At 42.0% G+C, this 14823-nt stretch overlaps 1 protein-coding gene across 1 annotated transcript; it reads left to right on the forward strand.

The window, feature by feature from the left end:
- Positions 1-343: 343 nt before the first annotated feature.
- synpo2la (synaptopodin 2-like a) lies at positions 344-11726 on the forward strand. The gene is made up of 4 exons (XM_035663030.1): positions 344-478; positions 4024-4175; positions 4497-5209; positions 6998-11726. The coding sequence occupies exons 1-4, from the start codon at positions 377-379 to the stop codon at positions 9622-9624; spliced, it is 3594 nt and encodes a 1197-aa protein (XP_035518923.1). The 5' UTR covers positions 344-376; the 3' UTR covers positions 9625-11726.
- Positions 11727-14823: the final 3097 nt, after the last annotated feature.

Genomic DNA, 14823 nt, shown 5'->3' on the forward strand with positions numbered 1-14823 from the left:
CATTTGGGGCAGGCATTCCTCAGTGTAAGCAGACACAGACCTCCCCCCCATATTTCTCTCTCCTTCTCCCTCTCTCTCTCCTTTGGCCTCCCTATGATGGTTGGCCCACCCTGGGTATGGGTGGGTGCACAGAAGTGTGTGCGTGCATGTGTGTGTGTTCAGGTGTGGACGTCGGCCTTGGAGCTGGACTCAGAGAGAAGAGAGCGTCTGGACAGTGTGGCAGACAAAGAGCAGGTCAGAGCTCTGTGAGGGGGCCCTGATTGCTGACCATGGGGCCAATGCACTGAGGGCCCCCCAGACAAAATATAAAAACCAAAGAGCGGAAAATAACCAAGAAAAAGAAGAAAAGCAAAAAAAAGACAGAGAAAGCACAACAATGGTTGCAGAGGAAGTGATAATTACATTGTCCGGTGGAGCACCATGGGGCTTTCGTCTCCAGGGAGGTGTGGAACATCAGAAACCACTCCAGGTGGCTAAGGTAAGGCAGGTCACTGAGCAGGTTGGACAGAATCAGTCGTTTTATGGTTTGCTGAGTAAAAGTAGAAAACTGTCAACAGCCTCACTAAAGACAAGTGAAATATCAGCTCAGATGTATTAGGCAGAGATTTAAGAAGCTGTGAACTGAGTTGACATGGAATATTGGCTGTTATGCAAGTTGGTTTGGGGCTTGAATGTGAGTCATCATCTTGTTTGAGAACGGTCTTCATGCAGAAGCACACCGATGATTGATTGGGTGAACTTTAAACTTCAAGTTCAGCTGGGAATGTAGGGCAACCATGTTGCATTTCTTCCACTGAATGCTGCTTCTCTTATTAAACTACGAAGCTCAAAGTTCTAGTGAAATTAGAGTGGTGCTGACCAGAAAATTTGAACTAATCTTCTTTGGTTTCTTGGTTTGTTCTTGACAAAAAACTTGACTTTGTGTTACTGACTCAGTGAAATGTACACACTGCAGATTGCAGATGCAGAAAGATTTTTGGTACGTCATCATTTTACTGTCACTTTGTTTTTAAAGTTTGGATATTACACACCATTCACCCATGACCACAATCATATTTGTGCCAATAAACTAGCATTTTTCCATTACATCATCATTTCAGTAAGAAACTGAACTCACTCCAGCCATGCTTGGTCATGTTGAACTGGCAGGTTACCTGAGATTTATTTGGAATCACTGTTATAAAAGTAAAAACTATACAAATGAGCAATGTATGTCATAAAAATCTGTATTTAGTTTAGTTCTTAAAATGGCTGTAGTTCAGGCCAGACCAAAGCCACATTGTTGTCTGTGATATAAAATAAAATTATATTGCTTTGTGAGAATCTTCTTGTGTACAAAAAAGTCCACTTAAAGAATATATTAATTTTGTATACAAAATATTTAATCTTATAACTCTTATACAAAGCCTCTCAGCTCATTTTACTCCCCTGGAGCATTTGGCAGCAGTAAAGCAGTCCAGATTTGAATCTTGATCTTCATTTGAGAAAGCAAAGATTGGCATGTAAGCCAAGGTGGAATATATACTAGATAAAAGGATTAATTAGGCTTTCAAGCTGAGAAAAAGACACAAAATATTAAGTAAATACTCAGTGTCATCGTGATCTGTGACATATAAGAATCATTAAATTCACAGCCACTGCTCTTCGCTTTACCAACCTTGTCCTTGCTGGTTGGCAGAGACTAGGCCCAGCTTTCTCTTCTATGAAATCTTATCCAGAGAGATCTTATTACTGGATATGATAGTTCAGGTGTTAGTACACCTGCACCTGCATGCACACACGAATACATGTAACACATCACACAAATTCACATATCTACACACATTTTCAATAATTGTTGACTGAGCAGAATGACTTTTCCAGTTGTCTATTTTTGGTTGGGAAGCAGCAGGTCGCGGGGTCAGCCAAGGTGTGTATTTCAGCTCAGTCAAAAATTAACCTCATACACTATTTTTGTACATGCACTACTTAGTATCTAGCTGCTTAGGGAAGAACTTGTGACTTTTTTGCAGGTTGAGATGGAAAGGAAATCCTAATTGCTAAAGGTCTTTTGTACTCCATATTGTTGTGAGGCTGTGAATGAATGACCCGGAGAGCCGCCTCAGTCCTGATTCTCAAATAAATAAGTAGCTCACGTGTTCATTTTTAACTTTCTTCCCACATTGTATGACAATATCATATATATACAGTATATTCTTTTCTACTTCAGTTCAGTGAAATCTTATCATGTCCTGTCCTATTTTGTTCATATATGTCAAACAATCCAATCCAGTTTTAGTATCTTTGAAAACTTTGTCTAGACTAAAACGTCTTGCGGGTTTGTCCACATAAGTTTGCAAGGACTGTCCCTCTGGTTGGTCAATGGGACTGAAAAAGCTTTCAACAGAAAGGTATGTGCAATGAGTCATATACCTTTACGTTTATATAAAAAGACATCGGTAACAGTTCTCATCAGGTAATGTTATGGCTTATCAGAAAAAAAAAACATCAGCTAAGGATCATGAACCTCTAGATTACACCTCTGAGACAATCACCATATTCAGAAAACAATCACTTATTATAAACAGTACTTAAGTCTTCAGTATGTTTGCTTTTTTAAAATGTTAATCCTACATGTAGTTGACTTATGCAGAATGTGGTAGCATGTACACAGAGCCACGGGACACCAAATCACCTTTATGGTTGTGGACGACAGCTGTTTCTGTCCGACTATCCAAAACAGCATGCTCCTTCACCCTTGAGAGCAGGAAGGCGTTATCTTGTCAGGTCTCATACTATACCATCCAGAACAGGTGGAGCAGTTTGATACTTCACTGAAAGAGCCAGTGTATCAGTATCTGTATCAGCCTTTGGGCATATATGTGTGCATCTGTGTGTTTATATAAGTTTATGTGTATTTTTGTATCAGTTCATGTGGTGTGTGCAAGTATGTAAGGGTATTATAATTGTTATGACTTGCAACCACAAGGTGACTGACTGAATGAATAACTGACATCCTTTACCACAAGTAGGCACAGTCCTCTTTGAAAGGCTCAGCTAAATGCGGATGTGGGATTTCATTACAGGCTAACCAGAATAGCTGGAAAGAAAACAAATTAGGTCAACCAAAGCAATGCTTTCTTATCTCTCTTCATTTCATTTAATATCATTCAATATTCATTCAATACAGGACAGTGCCCTCACAGAGAGCAATCAACACTGCAGTCATTGTCCTTGAAAAATCTGCTTTGAATTTATTATGGGATATGTCGACATGGCTTGCATAGATCTGAGGCAATTTAGGGTGGGCATAACGCCATGGTCCTAACAGACCTTGGGCACAAATAGCAAAGCACCAAATGAAGATGGCTGCTGGCTGGCATTTCCCTGTTAAAGTGTGTGCGAGTGCCCCACTCGAGATGCAATATGTGGCATATGTCTGCAGCAAGACTGAGCTGTCAGGACAAAATCTACTTTCTGTCAGTCACCATCACAAACCAAGACAAGACAGCAGCATACCTCTGTCAGGTTTTTTGTCCCTGCAGTTGCAGCTGAACATACAATTCTAAGGGAAATAATAAAATTGCAGGGAATCCAAAACTTGAGACTTGAGTTACATAGCATTTTGATTATGACGGAACAATAGATTATAAATATGACAGCATCAGGCAAGCCTTGCATAGCTGCACACCTTAAATATTGAATCACTAATCTTGTGGATTGTAAGGATTTGATCTTGGCAGGATGAAAAACACTATTAACACAGAACAGAGAAACGTACATATGGCCTCAAAACTCAACCCATGGGGCATCCTGATAGCTTACCTGGTAGAGCTGGCGCCCCATGTACCGAGTCCTTGCAGCAGCGGGCAGCGGCCATGGGTTCGACTTCGATCTCTGGCGTGTCATTCCTTCTCTCTGTCCTCCATTCCTTCTTCACTCTTCAGCCATAACTATCGATTTAAGGCAATAAAAGCTTCAGCCCATCAAAACTCAACATTTGTCCTCAATGTAAGTGAAATTTTGCCTTTTTTGCTTGTGCAGGTGCGTAAACGCAGCAAGGCATGCAGGGCTGGGCTGCGGGAGGCTGATGAGCTTGTGTCCATCAACGAACAGCCATGTGGAACGCTATCCCATGCCCAGGCCATGGACATCATTGACAGCTCCCCTGGGATACTACACATCCGGGTTAAAAGGTCAGAGGAACAAACACCAATCCTCTTACAAGTGATTAACCATTATCAACCCATTGTAATGGATCAAGAAAACAATATATTATGCATATTAAGACTTAAAGAATAAACTCTGACACAAAACATTAATTACAATACGCATGTTTTTGATACCTTATATTATATTCTCCCAAAAAAATGGACTAGCAAATGTTTCTGCTGCTTGTGCTAAGATCCTACTTTAAGAAAAGATGAATTCCAGATTTTGACATTTTGATTATAATATCACATACAAGGGCCTTTATTTTGCCCAATAGATATTTTAAACCATCCACTTGTTTGCAGGGTGCCTGCTGGTTTTCAGTCTGTGGTGCTTGTGACCCGAGCCCCATCTCCCCGTATAGACAAAGAGTACCGGGCTGCTTTACGTGCCATCTCCCCCACCCACCCCCACCATGCACCCGTCCGTGAGGTCCACCGTAACCGCTCCTCCTTGACCAGTGGTTTGACATCTCCCCCTGGTAGTGAGGCTTACTACGGCGAGACTGACAGTGATGCAGACGTGGCAGGCTATGAGAGGCAGCGCCGGCAGAAACGTCGCAGCCCCAGCAACTCCAACCCAGGGAAACCAATAGGACGAGCCTCCCCCGAGGGCGGGGAAACGTCAGAGATGAGTGGCTATGACAGCGCTCCAGATGCACGTGTTTACCCAAGTTTATTGGATGGACGTGGGGGAGATGGAGATGGAGGAGGGGGGCTACCTGGGGTGGCGCGGAGGGAGGTGATTTACCAGCCTCCTGGAATGTGGTCCTCCCAGACATCCACTGAGACCTCCTCCATCATCTCCTCCGCAGATGACCAGGGGCCACGGGATGGAGGACAAGAGGAGGATAGTGGTTTTCTCGAGCCAGCCAACGTGCCCCTGGTGTCCCCTGAGAGGGCAAAGGAGGCCCTGATGCTGGGCTCCCGCAGCCAGCTTGTGCCCATGGTGGGTCCTGTGAATAAACCCATTGACGAGGAGCTTACAACAACCTACATGGAAAAGGCCAAGCAAGCCAGTAAGTACAGCTAAGGAAGAACAATGACGTCACCTGTGTTTCACATGGGTCCACCGCTCTTACGTTTACATTCCTGATAACATTCACTGATTGCGTTTTCAAACCCTACAAAGAGTTAAATATATGTCTATTCGTTGTACACTACATGCCACATTCACCCATTCATACAGTGATGACAAAAGCCATCAAAAACAGAAACTAACTCACTCACCACATTCATACACCGATGCACAGCATCAGGAGAAATTTGGGGTTCAGTATCTCGCTAAAGGACACTTCGACATGCAGCAGAGCTGGGGATTTAACCGTCAACCTTCTGATTAGTGGATACCCCGCTCTACCTCCTGAGACACAGCCACCCCTCTGAACAGCTACGGATTTTGATATTTTTTTCAAGAATTCTTTGATACTGTTCTTTGCCTTACCATATACCCAAACACAAAAAAGTCCTCATTGTTAAAATACATCTTTACTTTGCTTGGATAATATGTGCAGTACATTCCTTTTTTCAGGGGCATGTTTCTCTGAACCTCCAAGATAATTAAAAAAAAGAAGAGATATTTGCAGAGGGTTCAACAGTACTGTACTGAAAATACTAAAACTTTAGTAGTCCAGTTTGCATGGGCGTCAACCTAAGCTAAGTCTGTTAAATAGAGCCCGGCTGGTAAGTTTTACTATATTTGCCTCTAGTTATGTTTCTAAAAACCCCAGTGATCAATCTGGGAGCACTGAAAAGCATCTACAGCTGCTTTTAGGTATCAAGTAGCAGAGCAGACACTCTCATTTTCCCTGCCCCACTCTTCCTCTCTTGGTACCTTTGGTATTTTGCACAAGCATGATATGTTTTGTAACACTGAATATGACATAGGTTGGCTCTCACCACAATGACAGATTTGTTTCTATATAAGATGCACAAAGATAGAAATATGTGCTTCCATTATGCTGGATGATAAGATAGTATTTCACAGATATAAAAGAGAACATGGAACTGTCCCCTCGACTTGCAGCCAAATACTGCGTGTCTAAAATGTCACAAAAGGAACTTTACTGCATATCATCATTTCTAGTGAAGCCTGAACAATCATAGTCAAGTCTTATTGACACAACAACAGATACAGAGCACTGAGCAAGCATTCTTTCCTATAACTTGTCGTCCTGTCCATCATCCATAATAAGCCTAGGAAAAGGACAGAGGTGGGCTATTTGAAGTCAACGGGCTGTTTTAAGAACTTAAATAAATGCACTCCTGTAAATCCCCCTTGCCATCACTGAAGGTTTAACATTCCAATGTCCTACTAAGGAATCCTGTCCTAGGCAAATTAAGAACTCCCCTTCACATGGCAGTGCATATTTGGGTAACAGAATTAGGTTGCCTATGATAATCTGCTTAATTCCATAACAAGTTAAAGGATATGTTGTGGCTACCCTTTGAAGTTCTCCTTCTAGTCACCTACAACATGCACCTTTCCACTAGCTTGCAAATATTTTTAGTTAAGTTAGATGTCAGAGTACATAAGACTAATAATGTGTAAATGTACCCTTCACCCCAGATAATGTGAAAAGCTGAAGGCTTGCCTGGAATTTTCCCAGAAGTGCTCCTGTGGCAAGTTAAGAGATGGATGCCTGTTGGAGGCATGGTGATCAGGACAGGTTTAGATGCTCATGTCAGAGTCAGTTTTTGTTTTAAAGGTTAAATCGGGTAATTCAGACTTCTCTGACCTTACTGCAGAAGTTATGTTATGCTATTGTAAAACTATTACTAACTGCTATGGCTTTCATACCCTGCAGAACTGAACCGAGGGGACACACAGCAAGACAAGCATGTAAAGGAAGCCAAAAGCAAATGCCGAACAATTGCGTCCCTACTGACTGATGCTCCCAACCCTCACTCCAAGGGGGTGCTGATGTTCAAGAAGAGGCGGCAGCGATCCAAGAAGTACACCCTCACCAGCTTTGGTAGCGTGGATGAGGATAGGTGTCAGGACTCACAGGAGGAGGATGGAGTATTTCCTGGCAGCGAATCAGAGTTTGATGACGATGGCTTCTCAGCAGTTCCTGACCCAACTTGGGATAGTGACTACTTAGATATGCTGGAGAAGAGGGCAACTGCAGGCACTGAGGGTCGTGGGGATGGGGCAGAGGATGCTCCGAGTCCAGGGCTGAGTGACACTGCAGGCAAGGGCGCCCAGTTGTTTGAGCAACAGAGAAAGAGGGCTGCTGAACATGCCAAGAAGGTTGAAGCAGCACAACCACAAGCTCCTCCACAGTCTCAAGTCCAGGAGCAGGCTCAGATGTATCACTTGAATCCTGAGATACAACCACAGATGCAACCAAACATCCAGCCTCAGCAGATGATACCACCTGGTCCTACAGCCACACAGCAAGAGATTTCCCAGGCTCCAGGTCCAGTTGCAGTCCATGGAATGTCTAACGGGGACTTATCCTTCTCTGCAGTTAGTACAGCTTGTATGGTGATGTCACCTCCACCGGTGGCACCCAAACCAGCCACTGCCTCAGTTACTATTCTGACCAGACCTGCACCACCAGCTGAAACACCATTACCAGAATTATCTGCTAGTAATGTTCTCAACAGAACGGCACGTCCTTTCACTCCTGGCTTTATCAGCATTCGATCTGCGACTGCCCCTGTAACATTTCGACCACCAGTCACAAAGACGACCCAGCGTCCTGCCTCAGCAGCTGTTTTGCCACCACCATTCTCCACTGCCTCTGAACTAAACATTAATGCTTCATCAGTAACATCTGTACTACCCCCTAGTCCTCCGTCAGTGTTCCCCCCACCATCCTCTGTACCTCAAGGTCCCTTAGACCTGACACCAGAAGCTCATGTTACCTTTCACCCTCCAGCCATCTCTACACCTCTAGAGAAAATGCAGTCATCACCACCAATAACTATTGTTAATCATGCTCCATTTGCAAATGTGCCCCCGGTGTGTATTCCTTCAATGCCCGTGGCTCAACAAGCACCAATGGCTTTAGCCCCAGTTCTTCATGTATCTCAAATTCCTGGTTCAGCTGACCCAGTTGCCCCATTGCCCCCACGTCAAGTGCCAGTGGCTCAGCCACTTTCACCTCAATTTTCTATGGCCCCAACAGTGTCAGTGGTCTCCCAACCAGAAGCTGTAGCTCCAACCCCTGTTCCTGGTCCAACAGGTCGCACAGGAATCTTACTTGAGGCTCGACGGCGTGGTGGCAAACCCAAACCTATGTTCAATGTGCCAGATGTCACAAAGAAATCTCCAAATCCTGATCTATTGTCTATGGTGCAGAACCTGGATGACAGGTCCAGCCGACACAAATATGGCCAATCTGAGACTCTACATGACGGTGCAGAGGAGGAGAAGAGTGGGGAGGTCGGCATGGGGAGGGCACCTCCTCCAGTGGCACCTAAGCCTAAAGTCATCCATGAGGCCCCACAGTTTCTTCAAGCAGGGGGTAAGGGGGCCCAGCTGTTTGCCCGCAGGCAGAGCCGCATGAGTATGTATGTAGTGGACACCCCATCCGAGACCCCTTACCAGCAGGAAGTGGCTTCGCACAGTGCAGCACAACCCTTTGATAATTCCCCTAATCCTTCCTTTCCCTCTCAGTGGAAATACTCTCCGAATGTCCGTGCCCCTCCACCCATTGGGTACAACCCACTTCTGGCCCCCTCCATCCCTACTGGGCCTCAGAGGGATATAGGCAAACCAGACAGCAGGGGTAGAGGAGGCTCCCAAAGAGAGGGCATCAAGGCACTGGATTTCATGAGAAGACAGCCCTACCAGCTCAACTCTGCCATGTTCAACTATGGAGGTAGTACTGCTAATCTGTCAGCCATGCCTTCTTACCAGGCCCAGAGGCAGCAGCAGGGTGACTACACAACACCAATGGTGGGCAGCTCATTAACCTCACCTAAGCAGATCCCTCTCAAAACAGCCCGTGTGTTTGAGGTCAAGCGATTCTCCACACCCACACCCATGTCAGCTCCCACTCTGACTCCCAAAGTCATTGCACCCCGCTCAGCCACTACACTTGGAGAACGTTTGACTCATTCTGGTATGATCTCCCCACCTCCTGTTCCTTTCACTCCAGCCCCAGCCCCTCTCTTTACACCAGCACCAGTCAGTGCCCCAACCCCAGCTTCACCTCCTTCCCAACCAGCTGGACTGCCCAGCCTCCCAAAATTCTCTACCCCTATTCATAACCCTGTGCCCCATGCAGTCCCTACACCTTACACTCCAGTATCATACACCACTGGGCTCCAGACAGCCAAGCAGTTCCAAAGTGCTCCTGAGCTCAGTATCCTTGCTTCTTTACCCCCACTTAAGCCCGAACCAGTTCAAGCACCCAAACCACGTTTTGTTGCCACCAAGGGAGGCGTCCAACCCCGTGTCTGGAGGCCAGGGGCAATGTGAATCAGTTAATCATTCACTACCACACTTGGACATGTACTAATCATTTAGTGCTGAAATAACTAGTTGATTATTTGACAGAAAATTAATTTGGTTAATTGGTTCATTGTTTAAGTCAGGAAAAATGCCCAAAAAAACATTGGTTCCAGTTTCTCAAATGTGACCATATTCTGCTTTTCTCTGTAAATTGAATATCTTTATTACAGAAAACAATCACTTTTAAGATATGACCTTAGGCTTAGGGAAATTGTCATGGACAATTCTCTCATTAATTCAATGATGAGATGAATAATGACAGTTAATGAAAAGAAGCAGCCCTACCTCCATTCATTATTCCTCAACATAAGTAATATGTTTTTTTTAAATATGTTACAACTTAAATAATGGTGGATCATTAACATCTACTTGCTGTTCAAATTGTTGGTTATCACATTTATTTTGCTGCCAACACATTTACTCACACATGTAGCTGAGCGACATACTACAACATGCTGTATGCTGTATAGTCCACCATATGCCTGTCCTGGGGGAGGTTTTGTAAGGCTTCTGGAGATCTCTTTCTACTAATGTAGCAGAAATACCATCTAAACAGAGCCTGTACTGAATATTCTTTGAAACTTGAAATGTCTGAAAGATGGTGAAAATGAATAGTTGTGGTCATGATCATATGATTAAATCACTGAAGATGTTTGTTGTAGTATGTTGACAGGTGGAGGATCATAAAGCAAAAGTTGCAGGCTTTCATCTTTGAACAACAAGTTATTCAGTATTTGTCCTACTAACTGATGTGCACAAAATGTTTATACCCACTCTGTTTGTAACATTATCAAGAAGAAACCCAAGATGACCTAGTCTACTTGTCCAGGGGGTTTAATGATGCATGACACATTGAAAATTGTAAAATGTTTTTAAACACCTCAGCTCACTGTGTAACTATATGAGAAGACAAGGTTTGCTCTTGCAAGTGTTAGCAAGGTTGTGCCAAATACCTCTGCTCACTATAGCCAGAGAGAAATGCTATCTTTTTAGCATGGGTCACATTCAACAAGTGCCCAGGCTGTCACTGAGTGTACACTTGTCACTGGATACCACAGCTTCCAAATGCCACTAGGCAGAACCTCCTTAGTATGAGTGTGATCTTTGCAGATATATGTACATTCTTAACTTTTATTAAACAAATAACACAGATGAAGGAATGTGTATTTTGTTTTGTTGAATTGTGATTTAATCTGAAGTGGTGCAAGGGGAAGTTGACTCACTGAGAGGCACCAGCATTTATAAAAGGGTTCAAGAAATGAGAGTGGCTGTGGAGGGGGGATATAGGCAGTATATATGTTGGCCAGTTTACTAAATTTGGTCATAGCCCACAATTTCACATAAAGGGTTATGGTCAGATCTGGTTGCATGGCATATTGGGACTTATAGTAGGGTTGAATTGTACATAGTTATTGAATCCCACAGCCTGTAGAAGTTAAATGGAAAGTTTGGTACCTTAAGTTTGTTGGTGAAGCTAAAGAAGCTAATCGAAAGAAGCAAAGCTGGTGTCTTTTAATTAACAATGGTTGTTACTGAAAAGTAAGGATGAACTTATTTAATGGCTATATAGTACCTTGAGAGACTAGGTATGTAAACGGAAACAAGCAAGAAACAAAGAAATGAATGTTGTTTTCAGTGGTGGAATCTTTGGGGAGATACTTTTGTTATTTTTTACAGTTTCACTCTTAAAGCTTTGTCTTGTTGTTTTCATAATATTATGGCAAAGAAGAATGTAGAGTGTGGATATAGTATTTGTTAAGGGGTAAAATATGATAAATACATGTTTCTGAATGTAGATTGATTAAATAATAAGAGTGAAAATGTTTGTTATTAATGCTGAGTAGAAGTTTATACTAACTAGGAGATAAGACATTTTTAGAGGAATAAAATTAGACTTGAAAGTGCGCCACTTGTCGGACATGTCTGATTTTACACTGCCCCCTGTTGCTGACTGTGTAATCCTGCACTTTTCTTTTAATGTACTGTATACACATGCATGGAATCAATTTATAAGTGAGTAGTGCAATAATTGTAACTTTACATTACTTTAATAAAAAATATATGTTTAACTAGACTCAAAGGCTAAAATTGATTTTCAGCCTGTTTTACAGGAGACAATACACACACACACACACACACACACATACACTTCTTAGTAAGTATTAGAAGCATATTTGGTAATTATTTTTGTTACAGTGTGGCCTGAATGAACATACATCACTCAGATTTTAGCTGATAGATATTTGACCAAAGATTAATTGCAGTGTTAGTGACAAATTCTGAGGGTTGTTTCATAAGGCAAAATTGCTATTGCTGGTTAAGCCGAGCTCAGCATATTCTGTCCCAGCTCTATAAAATGTATGACCCAGCAAGGGAATCATTATGCTTCTAGACTAGTCTGGTCAGAGTAGTCTTCAGGTTTGGTTTGAGTACTTTTCTCAAAATAAGGTGATTAATTGAACAGATACAGAATATAACAGGATAATATAATATGATATTAGACTAAAATGTATAAAATTACAACAAGCTAAGCAAACTTCTTAGGGTAAATGAAAACAACATGTGTAAAACATGTGTATGCAAGCAATTGTAGTCTGTGCCACTAAGGGCCAGGTTTAAGAGATTATTTTAAAGGAGAGGACAGATTCAGGGCTTAAAGACTATAGAGGGGTCTTTAGGAGGTACCACCTATATAAAACAAAAATATAAAAGTCAAACTCACAGTTGCATCCCAGTGGAAGTCTGGACAAAATATTGTGAATTTCAGTGGAGTATATCAGGCTCAACCTTGTGGAAAGCATTTGGATGAAAGAGTCTGAGCAGATATTTTATCATACCTATCAGAAGTATCACCACTCAGGCCCTTTCAACTGCTGAAGGAACTGTGGCTCCCAGGAAGCAAATCACTACCAGTTGTTCAAAGCCTGTCCAAAAGTAAACACTTTTTGGCGTAAGACACAGAATTAGTCAAGACAAAAATGACTTTCAGCCTTTTTGGGCTTCTAAAAATATTAGAACAAAATACTTATTTGGAATGCAGAGTGTAGCTGCTAGAAAAGCAATCAGGCTTAAGCCTGATTTAAAGAAGACTGGGCACCCTAGAGGACACTTTATCACATTTTGTCCACTGGAAGGGCACACTAGAGGGCACTTGAAAACTATTTTCTGTCTTGTCTACATGAACACTTGCCACAAAGTGGTGCTGTGGAGTCCTGTGTTGGACTCCTCTCTGACTGAGTGTGCAATTAGAAGGGCATTTTGTTGCCAACCTCGACACTCACAAGGTGCCTATATATAGGACTGTTAATATCCAAACAGACTATTTATAGAGAAAATTATATTTTGCCAGGACACTACTGTAATTAATAATAACTGCTTACAAAAGATCAAATGAAAAAATAAAACTGGCTTCTTAGCTTTTAGAAAGTTCTTTTTGAAGATGTATTAAATCTCCAGGTACATTACTCCACGGTACTTCATGCATCATATAATCAATTCTAGTAACAGAAATAGAAATAAAACTACAGTTAGATAACCAGACAATGTATCAGATGACCTAATTCTTCACTTCTCTTCTTGTCATGTCGACCCTTGTCTCCCTCTTTCTCTTAATGCTAATATTTGGTTGGCACTCCATTTGACAATGAATCCATTGACCCAGAGATATTCTGGAGTAGGTACATGAATATTTGCAAGTTTCTTAGGAGGCATGGAAGCTTGTGGAGGTGTGTCAAAAATAATAACATGAAGGAATTATTCTAAAATGTGACCATTAAAACAAGACAGGAACAGAAAGATGGGTTCCTACAGCCAGCAAAGAAAAGCTCATAGAATAACTCTATAATACATACAGAAATAGAAAAGGACACAGACAGTGCAATATAAAGTGTATTGCTCCAGAGGCAACAGGGACCCAGACAACAAAGGGTAGATTTTCCTTTATGTAGGACCCCAGGTGGTCAGCAGCAAGACCGAAAATCTTTCACTTACTATGGCATCTGTGTGTATGATGTGATCATATAGCAGATGAGTACTGAGGGGTCAAGGCTAGACCCCTAGGAAGGGACCCAACCCCCTGGTTGGGAACCACCGCTCTATGTTAGACTCTGTACTGTTTTCTGGGAATCAATTCATTTTATATCTTAAGATTTTGTTGGTTAGAAAAAGCAGAATTTATATAATTGTGAATTTAAATAGATGCATAAGACCTTGTCTTGTGCTACATACGAGATTATGACACATTTCTTATGTATTTTTATTAACCTTCAAATATACCAAACTTTGCAATTACTGGTGTGGTAGAAAACATAGGTAGATTCGAGGACATGGATGTCCTCCATGTGTTTCTAGGGAATTTGGAGGTTTTAACAACCTGAGGAGAAGTTTATATTCTATAATTACACCTAAAATAAACATGTGACTTTTAAATAAATTGCTGCATTCTGGAGACATCTTTGAAACAACATTAATAACCATCATGTCTAAAAAAATATGCTGATGTTTTTGGTCTGTAGTAAAAATATATTTTATATTTGGGACAGAGAGGCTGGGGGGTTGTGCTGAGGGACTTTGGACTCATGACTTCAGTATTTCCAAAATGCTGGCCACAACAAGAACTTTAAAATCATTTCACTTGAAAACAAACTGTTTCATGCATTCATGCTGCACTGGAGATGCTCTCAAAATGAAAAAAAAAAATACAATCACAAAAGAGAAGACATGCATTGCCTTTTATTGTTCATTGACCTTTGCATAGTCTCCAGTATATTATTATAGCTCTGATTTCACATGTCCACCATGTCCAGTCATGATGCTTCAGAGAAACTGAAAATGTGACAATCTACTGTCAGGTTAGAGTTATGTAGGGAGTAAAGGTGCTAACCCTCACATTGAAACACAAACTGGCATGGCCTTAATATACACACATATGCTTAACCTTAAACTTGCACAAGGCACTTGTACATACTCTACTTTCCCTCACTTTCAGTCGGTACCCCAAACACACCCCAGAGTCCTCTGAGGTTATCTTGTAGCTGAGTTCTGTTCCATTCGTTCTTTGCTACTAAATATAGTCTTCTGAACCATCTGCGAGAATGATTTTGTTCCCTTAATATCCCCATCAGCACTTTCAGCTGGCCAACAGAGACTTATCCCCCGCCTTAATGC

The sequence above is a fragment of the Morone saxatilis genome, unplaced genomic scaffold (genome assembly GCF_004916995.1).
Source record: "Morone saxatilis isolate NCDOM2014 unplaced genomic scaffold, NCSU_SB_2.0 Contig19, whole genome shotgun sequence".
Taxonomy (NCBI): domain Eukaryota; kingdom Metazoa; phylum Chordata; class Actinopteri; family Moronidae; genus Morone; species Morone saxatilis.

Excerpts from the sequence above, each read along its gene's own strand:
- synpo2la (XM_035663030.1), top strand. The coding sequence starts at position 377 with ATGGTTGCAGAGGAAGTGATAATTACATTGTCCGGTGGAGCACCATGG. Across the intron at positions 479-4,023 it reads AACCACTCCAGGTGGCTAAG|GTGCGTAAACGCAGCAAGGC; the intron begins GTAAGGCAGGTC and ends TTGCTTGTGCAG. Across the intron at positions 4,176-4,496 it reads CTACACATCCGGGTTAAAAG|GGTGCCTGCTGGTTTTCAGT; the intron begins GTCAGAGGAACA and ends ACTTGTTTGCAG.